Source organism: Lynx rufus, unplaced genomic scaffold (assembly GCF_022079265.1).
Source record: "Lynx rufus isolate CCGP_SWC_20201006 ecotype Redwood Valley unplaced genomic scaffold, mLynRuf1.p SCAF_14, whole genome shotgun sequence".
Classification (NCBI taxonomy): Eukaryota; Metazoa; Chordata; class Mammalia; order Carnivora; family Felidae; genus Lynx; species Lynx rufus.
Window position 1 is genome coordinate 64,489,052 of NW_025814828.1, and position 16,704 is coordinate 64,505,755.

The following is a 16,704-nucleotide window of genomic DNA, read 5'->3' on the forward strand; positions in this document are numbered from 1 at the left end:
GGAGCAGCAGTGTTAGGAGCAATTTTAACTAAGGAACCATGGATGAGGGCAGAGCAGGCAGACCTGAGTGCTTTCCCCAGCCAGCAATCACTTCTTTTTCATGGAAACCTGCAGCTGCAGGGGTATGTGGGAACAGCAGTCCCTTCTGTGTATCCTTGAGTTACATCTGTGAGGATTTGGGGGAGGAGGGGAAAAAAGGAAGAAGCCAAAGGTGGTTACTCAAGTTGGTCACCTGAGTAAAGGTGACATTTACCATCTTGGTCACCTGTCCATGTGTACTTTTTTAAGCTTTTCTGTCCATTCTTTAAAATCAGTGATGCATAACTCTTATATTGAGAAAATAAAATGATGCTATTTTTTTAATTAAAAAATTTTTTAAGGTTTTATTTATTTTTGAGAGAGAGAATGAGAGAGAGAGACAGCATGAGCAGGGAAGGGGCAGAGAGAGAGGGAGACACAGAATTCAAAGGAGGCTCCAGGCTCTGAGCTGGAGTGACCAACAGAATCAGTGCCTAACTGTAAAGATGAGAGGTTTTGGAACACTGGAGAGGTGAGAGGGCAGCACCTTCATCCCTCCTTCTTTGACAAAGCTGAGAGGATCAGACCATTTCTATACTCCTCACACCCTCGGGTGCCTCTACCTCAGTGGACTGGAATCTAATCCAGGGGCTGGTGTTCAGAACAGCCATCATATCATAAGAGGTTGACATAGCAGTCAGCCAAGACTTTAGGACGTTAAATACATGTCTTTCTTTAATGAAACAAGACAGGATTGTGTTGCTTTTTTAAACCAAATTGTAAGGTGATCCAAAAGTGGAAAAAGTAGATCATTCACATTAAGTGGCCAAAGTTAGACCACTAAAGATTAGATCTCTTTGTGGAATAATTCATAGATTGTATGAAAAATTTGTTTCCAATTTTAAACCCAGTTAGTATGTTTTGAAAGCTGCTATTTGGCTATAACCAGTAGAAACATTTTTCTTATAAATAAATATAATGTAATTAATGAGGCCTTTTGGGTTTTCCCTACCTCTTACATTTTTCTCCACTCCAATAAAAATAGCATCATTTTGGGGTGCCTGGGTGGCTCAGTTGGTTAAGCGTCTGACTTTGGCTCAGGTCATGATATCACGGTTCGTGAGTTCAAGCCCCAGGTCGGGTTCTGTGCTGACAGCTCAGAGCCTGGAGCCTGCTTCGGATTCTGTGTCTTCGTCTCTCTCTGCCCCTTCCCTGCTCGTGCTGTCTCTCTCTCTCTCTCTCTCAAAAATAAATAAAACCTTAAAAAATTAAAAAAAATTAAAAAATAGCATCATTTTATTTTCTCAATATAAGAGTAATGCATCACTGATTTTAAATAATGGACAGGAAAGTTTAAGAAAGTAAAATATTCCCACAATGTATGTTCTTTTCTGAAATCTTTCCTTCCATTTCATATAGGGGTGCAGGGAAAATGCTGGCCCTCAATGACTGGAGGTGGGGGAAGGTGAGAGAATGGGAGAAGCAATTGGAGAGGGAGTAGAGAAAGAAAAAGAACTATTCCTCAAAGAGGGAAAAAAAGACCAATGGACAGGGGAACAGATGCAGTTTCTCCCTGTTCACCAGAGAAAAGCAAATTCCAGCCACAAGGAGCAGCTCTCCTCAGTCTCCTGGATTGGCAGAAGAAAATGAGTGGCAGGACCTGATGTAGCGGGGAAGGAAAGGGGTGGGCGGGTTCCTGCCGCACTGCCGATGGGATGGGAGAGGTAACTGGGGTCCTGCACTCGCGGGTGACGTGGCCCTCACGTGAGCAGCAGCCGTTTGCCCACGTCCTTCTAATCCTGGTCCTGGTTTTTTCCGGCTACCAGCTCCCTATTGCCCTAAGGGCGGGCGGGCCAGTGGCCAGGGAAGGAGGAGGAAGTAACCGCCCGGATCCCAGCAGGTCTGTGTGTGGATGGGAGCCGCCTGGGGTGGGGGGATCCCTACGGTGTGGGTAGCGGAGGGTGGAGACACAGCGGACTTTCTCAACACCCTTCCACTATCCCTGGCCCTTCCAAGAACAAAAATGGTGGACTTGGGGGCCGGATTCCTGGGGACATCCCGGACCAAGAGGGAGGAAATTCGAAAACTTTGGCATCCAGGGCCTTGAATCGGGAAGGGCAGATATTAAGATTCTAGTCCTGTGTGCATCCATCTACCAAGCCAGAATCTTGGGGCTGTGCATCTGTCATTCCCCATGTCTTTCAGTAGGGCGCTGTATACCACCCAGAGGAAAAGAGTAAAGAGTCTGCTCCGAATCCCTGGAGGTCGGTGTAAAGGTGGGATCGCCCCGCGGCCCCTGGAAGGGTGGGGGATGGTTGAGGTCCTTGCCTTAACTTGGGCCCATTTCTGACTCCAGCTACCTTCCTGTTATTTTATGTAGGAAGAAGGATGTGACGGCGCCTACAGGGAAAATGGCTGTCATTGGGGGTTGGAATGCATCGGGGAGGAGGCTCTTCTTTTGCTTCTCTACTTTTCCATACTCCCTCGTCGGCCTCCTCCTTTTCTACTTGTTCGAAAGGGGTGTGGTTTTTGCTGGGAAAATGGCCGACCTCTGAGGGTGGGTGCTGCAGAAATGGGTGAGTGGACGCTGGGCTTGAAGAGGGCTGATGTCAGCGGAGTCCTGAGAAGTAGGGGTAAGGATTAGAGACCAAAACATGAAATCCGTTTGACAACCAGAGTCCTGAATTTGGAAAAGCTGGTATTGAGACCTTCCGAAGTGCTGTTCTGTCCGCGAGCCGTTTGCCTCTGCCGTGTGGCATGTGTGTCTATGGACACACTTTAGGGCCAATTCAACCGTAGAAGCAGGAAGAAGACGACAATTGTCCAGAAAAAGTAGGCCAAAGTGAGGGTGGTGGCAATATATGGGACTCCTGGGGTGGAGAAAAGTGGAGACTGCAAACCCCAGTGGCCTCATGAACCTCCCCTGCACCCCCCCCTCCTTTCCTCCTCTTTATACCATTTTGGAGCGTTCAAAACAAAGTGCTCTGCAGGTATTAGACAAAGAAGGAAGTGGCTGGGGGGTGGGGCACGGGAATCCTGAAACGGGGGTGGGGAGATCTTGTTTCAAATTGCTGTTTGGAGTACTGTATCCTGGGTTTGTTTCTTTCCTGCAAGCACTAAGTCCCAGAGTTCTAAGTCCTTAGGTTTAATGGGGGAGACAGAAACTGAGATGAGAGAGGAAGGAAATTGCTCCAGAGCAGTGGAAGTTGGTATAATGGGTGAAGGGAGGAGTGTCCTGGAACCTCCCTGATGCTGGAGGTGGTGGAGGGAAGGGTGAGCTCCAAAACTTTGTGCATTTTATGTCTGTCCGTCTTCCAGACAATCTCTCCACCACCATCTGACTTGTTACAGGGAAAGGGCTGTAGCATCACTTTTGAAGGAAACAACTGACCTGGGTTGGGTGAGGATAGGGTGGAGACTTGAAAGAGATGAAGGAGATGGGGAAGGGAGATAATAATTTTCAAAGCCACAGCTCTGTGAGGAGGGGAGGGTGATGTTGGGGTACACAGAGCGAGGGCCAGAGATGCAGGAAAGGGATGTGTATCTATCCAGGATGAGGTCCTTCTGTCCCTTGATCATTCAGCATCCTCCTCCCCACCCATTTGTATGCAGGTTTGCAGTACCCAGTGGACTTCCAGGCAAGGAAGAGAAGGAAGAAAGTGCCTGAACCTGTATGGGTGTATGTGGGGCGCCACTACCCCCAGGACATCTGGGGTAAGGGAGGTAGGGAAATGATTAGGTACCTTAAATTTAACATACTGGGGTGGGATGGTTGAACATAAGGTTGGAGAATCTGGGCGTGGGGAAATTTTTCAAAATTACCTCCCCAATAGAGGAGAGGAATCAATGATCCAGCCCTGATTCCCTGTCATGTTCTCTACATTTGTCGGTCTGTAGTTCAGTCTGTCTGCATGCAAAGGCACAAAAAGGGAGACTGACGCCTTAAATCTTTCTTTCATTCCTAGGTTCCGCTGTATCTGTAGCTGCAGCAGGGCCTGCTGAAAACTCTGTCCCCAACATAGGAGCACCCCTCCGGGCCAGAGCAATCTCATTCTGCCCCGGTTAAGAATTCGGCTCAGACATTGTCCCCAGCATGGGCCGTACTCGGGAAGCTGGCTGCGTGGCCGCTGGTGTGGTGATTGGGGCTGGCGCCTGCTACTGTGTATATAGACTGACCTGGGGAAGAGATGAGAATGAGAAAATCTGGGACGACGATGATGAAGATGATGAGGAGGAATCTAGTGATATTTTAGAGACTTGGATTGAGAATGGGAAAGGAGCTAAAGCTAATGCTGGGATGGGGTCTGAAGCTAGACTTCAGGGTGATTCAAAGGTGAAGGCTGAGGTGGGCATGGTACTTGAGAGTGGTTCAGATGTAAAGGCAGAGGTCCACTTGGGGCCCCAGAGTGGAGGAGGCCTAGAGGCCAAGGCCAAAGCCCTTTTCAGCACCCTGAAGGAACAGGCAAGTGCAAAGGCGGGCAGGGGAGCCAGGTTGGGTACCATCTCTGGGAACAGGACCCTTGCACCCAGTTTACCCTGCCCAGGGGGCAGGGGTGGAGGCTGTCACCCCACCAGGAGTGGCGCTAGGGCTGGGAGTAGGGCAAGTGGAAAAACCAAGGGAAGAACCCGAGGTAAGAGCACCAGGACTCCAGCTACAGCATGGCCTGTTCGTAGGGGCAAGTTCAACTTTCCCTATAAAATTGATGATATTCTGGGTGCTCCTGACCTTCAAAAGGTTCTTAACATCCTGGAAAGATCAAATGATCCTTTTATTCAAGAAATAGCCTTGGTCACTCTGGGTAACAATGCAGCATATTCTTTTAACCAAAATGCCATTCGTGAATTGGGTGGTCTTCCAATTATTGCAAAACTGATAAAAACCAAAGATCTTATTATTAGGGAAAAAGCTTACAATGCCCTTAATAACTTGAGTGTGAATGCTGAAAATCAGGGAAAGATTAAGACCTATATCAGTCAAGTGTGTGATGATACCATGATCTGCCGCTTGGACTCGGCTGTGCAGATGGCCGGACTAAGACTGTTAACTAACATGACTGTGACTAATCATTACCAACATTTGCTTTCCTATTCTTTTCCAGACTTTTTTGCATTGTTATTCCTGGGAAATTACTTCACCAAGATTCAGATTATGAAACTAATTATAAACTTTACTGAGAATCCAGCCATGACAAGAGAGCTGGTCAGTTGTAAAGTACCATCAGAATTGATTTCCCTCTTTAATAAAGAGTGGGACAGAGAGATTCTTCTTAATATCCTTACTCTATTTGAAAATATAAATGACAACATAAAAAGTGAAGGACTTGCATCATCTAAGAAAGAATTCAGCAGAAGTTCACTTTTTTTCTTATTCAAAGAATCTGGAGTGTGTATTAAGAAAATCAAGGCATTAGCAAATCACAATGATCTGGTAGTGAAAGTAAAAGTCCTAAAAGTATTGACCAAACTTTAATTGGGTGTATGTCCCAAACAATATCGAGATAATTGTTTAGTTTGCACTTGGGAACAATGCATTTTGTAAATTCTTTGTTTGCCATTGTGCTTACATGGCAAAGAGATCCTTTCAGCTGCCATTTTGGAATAATGAATATCAAGGATCATCAAGAGTGATGATGGTTGTGGTGGTTGGTTTTAGGCTGTACCATTTTAAGGATGCCAAATGAATACTAGAGCTTGTATAAAGAAAGCACTTATTGATTCCATCTTGCTACCTAGACTGAGGTATTTTTTGCTCTTTCCTTTACCTAATTTGACAGCAAACTAATTATAAATAAGCTACACTTTTGTATTGGTTTACATTTGTTAATCTTAGACTTGTGTTTCATCAATAAAGTTGTGTGTTTTAACCAGAAAAAAGTATTGTGTCCCTTGAGTTTATGATTTAGAAAGGCAAAATGTATCGAGACAAAATTATCCTAACAAAACCACGAACCTCTGATCATGGCCACACCCCTCCCATCAGTGCAAAAACTTCTGTAGGCAGCAGTGCTCGGGGAAAATTTTATAGAGAAAGGAGGCACTTAAGTAAGCTGAGCTTGAAGGATAGGATAAAAATGGGGATGTTTTGAGAATGACTGGTGACTTGGGAGACAACTTTTGTGTTCTGTTAAATATTGTCATAGCACAAAGTAGCACTACTGTATTCACTGATCATAAATAAGATAACTTCTTTCCCCCATAGTTTGGGATCTCCAAAGTTATGATGCATCTTACAGTTGATGGCATCTTAGCATTGTGCCATACTTTAATTAGAAGTATTTTTTTCCTTTTGTAGTGGTACATAAAATAATGATGCATCTAATAATCAAAGGCATCTTAGATCAATGAAATTCCAGTCAATGAGAAAAATGTAAAAATGTATTTAATACATAAAGGATGTATTTGCTCCATAATAAGTACATCATTTTGTACTGATAGAGGTTTTGCAGTAGTTTGAGTTAGGAAACTGGCAGAGGGTTGAGGGGGAGTCATCAGATTCCCCTTACTGAAGGAATGTTTTTATTTATTTATTTATTCATTTATTTAGACCGTTCATATCATCTTTATTCACAATAGCCTCAAACAGGAAACAAATGACCATCAACGGTATAATAGATAAATAAAGTGTGCTATATTTACATGCTACACAGCAAGAAGGAAGAACGCATGCTGCTATATGTGGCAATATGGATGACTCACACAAATATAATGTTGAATAAGCCAGATTCAAAAGAACATTTATCATGTGATTCCATTATATGAAATTCAAGAATAAACAAAACTAATCTATGGTGATAGGAATAAGACCAGTGGTTACTTTGGGGAATGATTGGGAGGGGCATGAGGGAACCTTCTGGACAGTTGGAAATGACCTATATCTCAATTTAATTGGTGCTTACACAGGTGTCAACATCAAGGGAATGGGTGCTGTTGTATGACTACCGTATTCATATTGCAGATTGTGATTTGGAGCCAACAAAGCAACATTATCAATCTCAGTAATGTTAATTTAAATTTTCTTAATTTTGTGGCTTGGTTTATTTTTATTTTGTGAAGTTTTTTTTTGTTTTGAACTTTATGTAAGAGTTAGGGTTGGTAGAATATGCCACTTTGGCATAAGGATTATTTTGAGCTAAAAACATTTGAAAAAATAGGCACAGGAAGGCAGGAGATAAAAAACTTAAGTAATCTGTTTTGTCTCTTAAAGTCCTCATATGAGTAAGGGAAGGGAAACAGAAATAATATAAAAACAGGGAGGGGGACAAAACAGAAGAGACATTATAAATATGGAGAACAAACTGGGGGTTACGGGAGGGGTTGTGGGAGGGGGGATGGGCTAAATGGGTAAGGGGCACTAAGGAATCTACTCCTGAAATCATTGTTGCACTATATGCTAACTAATTTGGATGTAAATTAAAAAAAGTAAAAAATAAAACAAGTTAAAACAAAAGAAAACAAAAACCAAAAAAAAATCTTATGTGAAAATTGTATTCCCTAAACCAGGAGGAAAGACAGACACATTCTTATCACCAGAGAGGGAGTTAAGGTTGAGATATTTCTGTACAAAAAGATCTTGCTAAAATAAATTTTATCTTCCTTTAATCTCCCCATATTTTAGCTACTTTTACACAATTGCATCTTTTCCTTCAACCTACTATATAAACACTTGGATTTTGCCACTTGTTTGGATCTTCATTTTCTTATGAGGGTTCCTATGTCATGTAGAACTTATGCTGAATAAATTTGTTTGCTTTTCTCCTGATTACAATAATAATTTCAGACAAAACTAGAAGCCCTTGAGTTTTCTTTCTTTTTAAGAATAATATTACTCAAATTTGATAAGCAAATATACATTTGATAAGATGTATATTAAAGAAGAAAAAAGTTGGTAGTACCTAATATTTGTCAGACACTGATTGTCATTTATAGAGTTCCTATCCCCTCCACTTAATCTCCTCAACAATCCTGTCAAGTAAATATTATTATATTTTTATTGCAGAAGAAATGACACTTGGAGGATATAGGTAAGTTTCCCAAGATCACTTCATCAGTAAGAGGTAGAGTCAGAGGCCTTCCAAACTTGAGCAATTGGTTGTTTTAATTTTTTTAATGTTTATTTATTTTTGAGAGAGAGACAGAGACAGAGACAGAGGAAGAGCGGGGGAGGGCAGAGAGAGAGAGAGAGAGAGAGACAGAATCTGAAGCAGGCTCCAAGCTCTGAGTTGTCAGCACAGAGGCTGATGAAGGGCTTGAACCCACAAACTGCGAGATCATGACCTGAGCCAAAGTTGGACACTCAACCACCTGAGCCACCCAGGTGCCCCAGCAATTGGTTGTTTTAAAATCGCTTTCTTTGTGGCACAAAAACAGACACACAGACCAATGGAATAGAATAGAAACCCCAGAACTAGACCCACAAACGTATGGCCAACTCATCTTTGACAAAGCAGGAAAGAACATCCAATGGAAAAAAGACAGCCTCTTTAACAAATGGTGCTGGGAGAACTGGACAGCAACATGCAGAAGGTTGAAACTAGACCACTTTCTCACACCATTTACAAAAATAAACTCAAAATGGATAAAGGACCTGAATGTGAGACAGGAAACCATCCACACCTTAGAGGAGAAAGCAGGAAAAGACCTCTCTGACCTCAGCCGTAGCAATCTCTTACTCGACACATCCCCAAAGGCAAGGGAATTAAAAGCAAAAGTGAATTACTGGGACCTTATGAAGATAAAAAGCTTCTGCACAGCAAAGGAAACAACCAACAAAACTAAAAGGCAACCAACGGAATGGGAAAAGATATTTCCAAATGACATATCGGACAAAGGGCTAGTATCCAAAATCTATAAAGAGCTCACCAAACTCCACACCCGAAAAACAAATAACCCAGTGAAGAAATGGGCAGAAAACATGAATAGACACTTCTCTAAAGAAGACATCCAGATGGCCAACAAGCACATGAAAAGATGTTCAGCGTCGCTCCTTATCAGGGAAATACAAATCAAAACCACACTCAGGTATTCACCTCACGCCAGTCAGAGTGGCCAAAATGAACAAATCAGGAGACTATAGATGCTGGAGAGGATGTGGAGAAACGGGAACCCTCTTGCACTGTTGGTGGGAATGCAAATTGGTGCAGCCGCTCTGGAAAGCAGTGTGGAGGTTCCTCAGAAAATTAAAAATAGACCTACCCTATGACCCAGCAATAGCACTGCTAGGAATTTATCCAAGGGATACAGGAGTACTGATGCATAGGGGCACTTGTACCCCAATGTTCATAGCAGCACTGTCAACAATAGCCAAATTATGGAAAGAGCCTAAATGTCCATCAACTGATGAATGGATAAAGAAATTGTGGTTTATATACACAATGGAATACTATGTGGCAATGAGAAAAAATGAAACTTTTGTAGCAACGTGGATGGAACTGGAGAGTGTTATGCTAAGTGAAATAAGCCATACAGAGAAAGACAGATACCATATGGTTTCACTCTTATGTGGATCCTGAGAAACTTAACAGGAACCCATGGGGGAGGGGAAGGGAAAAAAAAAAAAAGGACGTTAGAGTGGGAGAGAGCCAAAGCATAAGAGACTGTTAAAAACTGAGAAGAAACTGAGGGGTGATGGGGGGTGGGAGGGAGGGGAGGGTGGGTGATGGGTATTGAGGAGGGCACCTTTTGGGACGAGCACTGGGTGTTGTATGGAAACCAATTTGTCAATAAATTTCATATATATAAAAAAATAAAAAATAAAAAAAAATAAAATCGCTTTCTTTAGAAACAAATGTCTGTATAATGCCTCCATAGATATTTTATACAAAACTCCCTTTGATGAAGACAGAAATGGAGATGATATTCTTTATGTCGAGTCCATAACTTTATAGATAACCACACAGTAAAGTGTAGAAGAAAGAGTAAAGTCTAAGGAATTGCCAATAGTTGAGGTTCAGATGAAAGAAAATATTTATCTTGGTGCTCTTATGTGTCAGGTAGGATGAGCAGTTTGGCTATTGAGCAAATAATAATGACTTTTGTATCGATTTGTTCAAGTTGGGGTACTGAGTGACTTTTATAAAATTAGGTACACTGAATATAAATTTTCAGAGCCTGATTTAAAATCTTTCTAATTTGCTCCTAAAAAATATTCATTGAAGATACTTGAGAAAACAGAGGCAATGAGAACACACTTGTTTTCTGACCCAGATGTGTAGCTTGAACATCTAAAAAAGAAATTTACATCAAGCCATGTTGAATTTGGGGTGCTGAGTGATTTTTTTTTTACTTAACCTCATTTGAAATGTGGGTGAAAATGAGGTTAAGTAATAAAAAGCCACCATGTGGCAGGGGCACAGGCCTGACTAGCATCCATCTGCTCTGGCAGATTTCTCCTCCTTCCCTCTCATTCTTTCCCCCTCTCCTTCCCTCCCAGTTATATCTTTATTTCCTCCTTCTGGAAGATAACTGGCTGTATAGTCTCTTTGTGCTTCTGTGACCATTTAATTTCCATGACACCAGGTCACGCAACAGTGGGCATTTAATACAGAATTGTCATTGCTGTGGTAATGTGGCGACCTAGGGTGTGAGTGGATGCCAAAAATTTTCTGGAACTCTGGTTGAACAGAGACTGAGGAGGAACTAGTCTTAGCGTGGCACAGCCCTATGTGCATGGCATGTACTTTTGATGTCCCACACCTGGTATTATTTGGAACCAAATTGCCCAGACTTTGGGAAGTGCTGTGTGAGACAGATGTGTGACAGCCTGGTTCAGGCAGGCCACATGGCCAGCCAAGCCACATGCCAGTGTCCTGATGCTTTCACACTGGAGGTTGCCACTCTCAATCATTTTGGGAAGGGTATAGTTCTAGGATTGTGGCCGTGATAGTGGCAGATCATGGGGGCATGGAGGAGGCAGTGTCCTGTCTTTAGAGATGATGGCAGCTCCTGGGAAACTGAGGAAATTAGGAACTTGGAGGATATTTTGGTTTTGTTATCATCTAACAATTTCAGGAATTTAAGTGGGTCTATCCCAGTAAAATGTGTCCAAAGGTAATCTTAACAAAAATGAAGTATAGTTCTCTTATAAATTGTCACCTAAAGCACAATATTTCAAGGCTCAGGAAAGTGGCTTTCTTTTTTAAAATTCATAGTTTACTTGTCTTGTCTCAATAAACATTCCAAGTGTAGGTTTAGCAAATTGATATGGTCAGGCAAACTGTGTGCTTATGCTTCTGTTTGGTTATTTTCTCTGCTAAGTTCACCCTGTGGGGTGGACTTTGACCAATGGAGACTACTAAAGAGAGCTAACAGGTAAATTCTTTTCTATCCCTTCCACTTAGACTGTCATAGATGCAGTAATTTTATGTGCCCTTACTGAAGACGTCATGTGATGTAAGTAATCAGCTGTGTTTTTGTTGAAAAGTTCTGTCCAGATGAGTAACTTACCTCCTTATACTTGCCTTCCCTCTTTCCTTGTCTCACTTCCCTTTTCCCCCTCACACTTTTTCCCTTGTATTATACATCTCAAGGTCAACTTTTGCCCCAGGCCCTGTTTTCTAGCCTTGAACTAAGGAACTACTCAAACTATTAATTCTATTTTTAAGAAAATGACTTCTGTAATATAAGATATGACTGTAGTAGCTCAGTGCACCATCCCTCAAAAGTAGCAAGCATAAAAAATAATGTTTCTACTTATGGAGAAAATTAACGTTTTGGAGGTAACCAAAAACCTTCCACAAAGTATGCTGTCAGAAAAAGGTAAGTGTTGATAATAGACACCTACTTCACAATACACAAAACTGTATATAACAGAAAAATTAAAAAGGAAAGCATTGAATTGTGTTTATAAAAAGTTTGATGGGAACAAGAGCCTATTTTTATAACCTAGAGGTAGGAAGAACCTTCCTCAGTGTGATGAAATCTCTAGAATCCATAAAGGGAAAATTTGAAGGATTTGATCACCTATATAGGGGGAAACACATGAGCAACACTAAATGAATTAGATATACCTACTTTGACAGCACCAACATCTAGCTAAGTCAGCTTGTCCTGATTCCCTGAGCACTAAATAATCATCTGATGATAATTTGGTTTCTGATGTAGATTGATCTTAGGGAGTGAATGTTCTGAGCAGCAAACACTAAGAATCTGGTCTACTTGGTAAGTTTTTTTCTTATAGTAACATAACTCATCATTCTTTTATTTTCAAAAAGAAATGCTACCCCACTTGGTAATATGTTATGCCTTCTGCAAACTTAGAAATGCTCAATAAACAGGGGGTTCTATGCCTAATCAAAGATCCTGTATTATTATAAATGGTCAACAGTGCCAGAGAGTTACACTAAACCCAATCTCAATGGTGGACTGAATGGATCTGTAAGGATAAAGTTACCACCCAATAAAGCTTCCCGCTCTCCCCACCACCCTTCTCCTTCCCCCTAGGCCTATCCCCAAACACACACATTGTCCAAACCCTTAACAAAATGCCTGAGGGGGACTGAATGGGCAGGGTCAAGCATGGGAGTATACCATTTCGAAAAATAAATGTCTATTATCTTGCTTAATATCACACTTCAGGGCAGAGCTGACCAGGGACCATTATCCTAGTTTTCTACACCTTATGATGGCAGCAAGATAGTTCTGGTTTAAGGGCAAGGAAGAGCCATAGCTCAGAGAAACCAGAAATAAACTTTAGCTTGGGATGTTATACAAAATGAATGTGGAAAGGTAGCATTGAAAATGGTCATCATCATTCTTAGAAAAGCCATTATCAAGGGATCTTAGCTAGTCTCCATTTGTCAAAGTTCACCCTTTGGAGCATTAACTCTACTGTGTTTCCATGTGTGTAGTTTGGTTAGTTTGCAGCAGCAATAGTCCTTTCTTGCTATGTGACACTACATTAACTCATTCCTCAAGCTGTGGCTTGAACCACAGTGGCATTGGCAGTGGCAGAAAGGATAATTGCTGTATTTCCTCTGGATTTGAAGTAAGGCAGGGCCCAGGAATGGCGAGGGGATGTAGTTGGGCCAAGTGGAACTTTGATGGTACATACATTGAATTGGGAAATGTGATACGAATAATTGTGTTATGAGTCCATTATGAAGGATGCTAAAGCACCATGGGGATAAGATACACTATAATTTGGGCTATGAAAATTCTACAATTGGTAGAAGGGGGTCTTGACCAAAAATTCTGAGTCAGCAAGTGAAGTACTCATAATGCCTCCTATCTCAGGATATATGACCACGAATGAATTAATCAGTGCATTTAAGCATTTTCAAATCTGCTGCCTAATTCTGTTGTCCAAGTTATTACACATTGTCATCTTGCCTTGCAACCAAGTATAGGACATTGATGTTTTAGGAACACAAAACATGCTATTAGGTCTTGAAGATGTGAGCAGTACTAATGAAGACATTTTTGCTAGCACCTGCAAAGGAGAGTGACATCCTGTTTGACAAAGTGGGTAAAATGCACTTTTGAACTTTTGAAAATTTTTAAAGTTTTTAGAAAAAATGGAGAAATAATATAAGGATAAAATGAAATAAGTGTAAGAGGGACATTGGGACTGAGACAATTTTTTTAGTTCTTATTGCAGCAATTGATTGATTTGTTATAGTGTATTATTTCTTTGCCATACTTCTGGGTTGCATTTATAATTATTATATTTAGAATTTTCACATATACATCACTGGTGTGATTAATCCATCGTTTTATTTATTTTTACATCACCAAGTATTTTTAAGTTGAAGTATGATTGACATACATAGTTACATTAGTTTCAGTTGTACAACATAGTGATTCAATAAGCCTATACATTATGTTATGCTCAACGCAAGTGTAGTTACCATCTGTCACCAAACAATGCCATTGACTATACTCCCTATGCTGTACCTTTCATTCCTATGACTTTCATAACTGGAAGCTTGTATCTCCCACTCCTTCTTACCCATTTTGCTCATCCCCACCCCTTCCCTCTGGCAACCACCAGTTTGTTCTCTTTGTGGTTTCTGCTTTTTTGTTCGTTTATTTGTTTTGTTTTGTTTTGTCTTTTTAGATTCCACATATAAGTGAAATCATATGGTATTTGTCTTTTTTATCTGACTTATTTCACTTAGCATAATACCCTCTAGGTCCATCCATATGTCAAATATTGTTATTAAGATTGTGTGGCTTGTTTTTCACTTACAAAGCAGTGTCTTCATAAAGAAGAAAATTATCAATATTTTCATTCATTTATTTTATTCTTTTCAAACAAATTCTCCCTTACCATAAGGTCATGAGATTATCTACATTATCTTCTAGCAGGTTTACTGTTTTGCCTTATGTCATTTAGATCTACAATTCACCTGGAATTTATTTTTGTATGTGACATGAAGTAAGTGTCAAGATTATATTCTTTCCCTATAAAAAGATATCCAATAGACTCAGCACCATTTCTTCAGAAGACTGTCCTTTCTCTACTACATACACTACAGTGTCATATTTGTGATAACTTGTTGCCATATATATATGGGTCTGTCCTTGTACTTTTGATTCTGTCCATTAGTCTATTTTTGTTTAATCCTTGTTTATTTATTTTTGAGAGAGATAGAGAGATATATAGAGAGAGTGGGGGAGGGGCAGAGAAAGAAGGAGAGATAATCCAAGCAGGCTCTTTAGTGTCAGTGCAGAGCCCCACGTGGGGCTCGAACTCACAAACAGTGAGATCATGACCTGTGCTGAAATCAAGAGTGAGACACTTGGCTGACTGAGCCACCCAGGCACCTCTGTCCATTAGTCTATTTGTTTATCCTTGCATCAATGTGTTTGAATCCTGTCATAATTACTGTAGCTTTATAGTGCATCTTCATATTTGGTAGTATGACTCCTCTTTATTGTTCTTTTTCAGAATTCTCTTGGTTATTCTTGGTGCTTTGCATCTTCATATTTTTTTAAAAAATGTTTGCCAATTTACACTCATATTAGTTCTGATTTGTACACATTTTGTTAGAACGACTCCTAGGATATGATGGTATCTCAATGCTATTTTAGATGGCTTCATTTTTATTTTTATTTATTAATTTATTATTATTATTATTATTGTGTTTTAGAGAGAGAGAGTGTGCAAGAGAATTTCAAGCAGGTTGCATGCTCAGCACGGAGCCCAATGCAGGGCTCAGTCCCACAACCCCGGGATCATGACCTGAGCTGAAATCAAGAGTCGGACACTCAACCAAGTCACCCAGGTACCCCAGATGGCTTTGTTTTTAAATTTTCATATCCTACTTGTTCGCTGCTGGTATATGGGAATAGAGCTGATTTCTAAAAATATACTGACATTGTATTGAGTGGACTTGTGGAAATCATTTATTAATTTTTATAGTTTATTTATAGATTCTTTTGGGTTTTATACATATGCAATCATTTTGTATGTGAGTTATGATTATTTTTTTCCAGTTATTGTTCCTTTTATTTATTTTTTCTTCCCTTATTGTACTCTCCCCAGTATGGTGATGAATAAAAATGGTAATAGTGGCCATCTTTTTCTTGTTAACTGATCTCAAGTGGAAAGCTCTCAATATTTCAATATTAACTATTATGTTTGTTGTAGATGGTGATTATCAAATTATAGAAGTTCCCCTTTATTCCTGGTTTCCTAAAAGTTTTAAACCATGATTGAATAAGCCAGAATAACCAGTTTGAACTACTCCACTCCAGGGAAGAGGGAGCAAGAGAATATAAAAGTAAAAAAAAAAAAAAATGAAAGGGTCTATAGGGAGAGTTCCTGGAAAAGAGCATTTGTGGAACAATAGGACTTAATTCTTGTCCTTTTCCTTTTCCTTCCTCTTTAGGAGTAACTATGGTGAAGCACTTGATCATTCTCCTTTTTTATTGCTGTTCCAAAAGCAGCAGACACCACACATATATCTAGTGTGTTGGCACATGGAATAAGAACAGTGGAGTTGAAGGAGAATAGCATTGTAGGAGAAGGTAAATGCCTATTCACCATGCCTATTCACAAGCGAACAAAAACAGACAAATACATAGGAATAAAACCCAAAAAGAAATGGGAAAGATGATTATAAAGAAAACTTCACTAAAGAAAATGAGGATTTAAATAAATGTGCCTAGATGGGAAAATTATAAAGATGCCAACTCTTGCCAATGATTAACCCATAAACTTAGTGAAATTTCACTTAAAACATTAAAAATTGGATTCTGCATAGACAGACAGACAGATCTAGGCAAGCCACCCTGCTTTCCTCGCTGCACCATGAGGCCTGATCCCCACAGCCGTGGGCAGGCAGCATCACAGAGCTGAGTGATCCTGAGTTGTCTGGACTCCTGCAGTTCCCAGGACAGTGTGTGCCACAAAGCAGACACGGGAAACAGAAGAAGCTTATGATCCTACAGATGACAAAGAAGCCCATTGGTGGAGGATCTTATCCCACTCAAATCTGTAAGATTGATTTCCTAGCAATTGCTTCAGCTGGTATAACCGGAGAACACGATTATTTTCTTCCTTTTGGCCACTAAATGCCTGTGTGCACCACACTTTCTGTGAGGGAAGAAGGGCAGAGCTTCTTAGATGATGATGGACATTCCACTGGATGGGACAAGGGCAGAGAGTGTGACATCTAACACAAGGGTGCAGTGTGAACTTCCTCATCTCCCTTCACATCCAGCTCCCTGCCTCCTCTATGCACC

At 40.7% G+C, this 16,704-nt stretch overlaps 1 protein-coding gene across 1 annotated transcript; it reads left to right on the forward strand.

Moving 5' to 3' along the window:
• The first annotated feature begins 1,797 nt into the window (after positions 1-1,797).
• On the forward strand, positions 1,798-5,881 carry ARMCX1 (armadillo repeat containing X-linked 1). The gene is made up of 5 exons (XM_047075711.1): positions 1,798-1,918; positions 2,227-2,294; positions 2,399-2,651; positions 3,631-3,741; positions 3,984-5,881. The coding sequence occupies exon 5, from the start codon at positions 4,112-4,114 to the stop codon at positions 5,486-5,488; it is 1,377 nt and encodes a 458-aa protein (XP_046931667.1). The 5' UTR covers positions 1,798-1,918; positions 2,227-2,294; positions 2,399-2,651; positions 3,631-3,741; positions 3,984-4,111; the 3' UTR covers positions 5,489-5,881.
• Positions 5,882-16,704: the final 10,823 nt, after the last annotated feature.

Bases quoted from the DNA above. Each gene is read 5' to 3' on its own strand.
- ARMCX1 (XM_047075711.1), top strand. From the start codon at position 4,112: ATGGGCCGTACTCGGGAAGCTGGCTGCGTGGCCGCTGGTGTGGTGATT.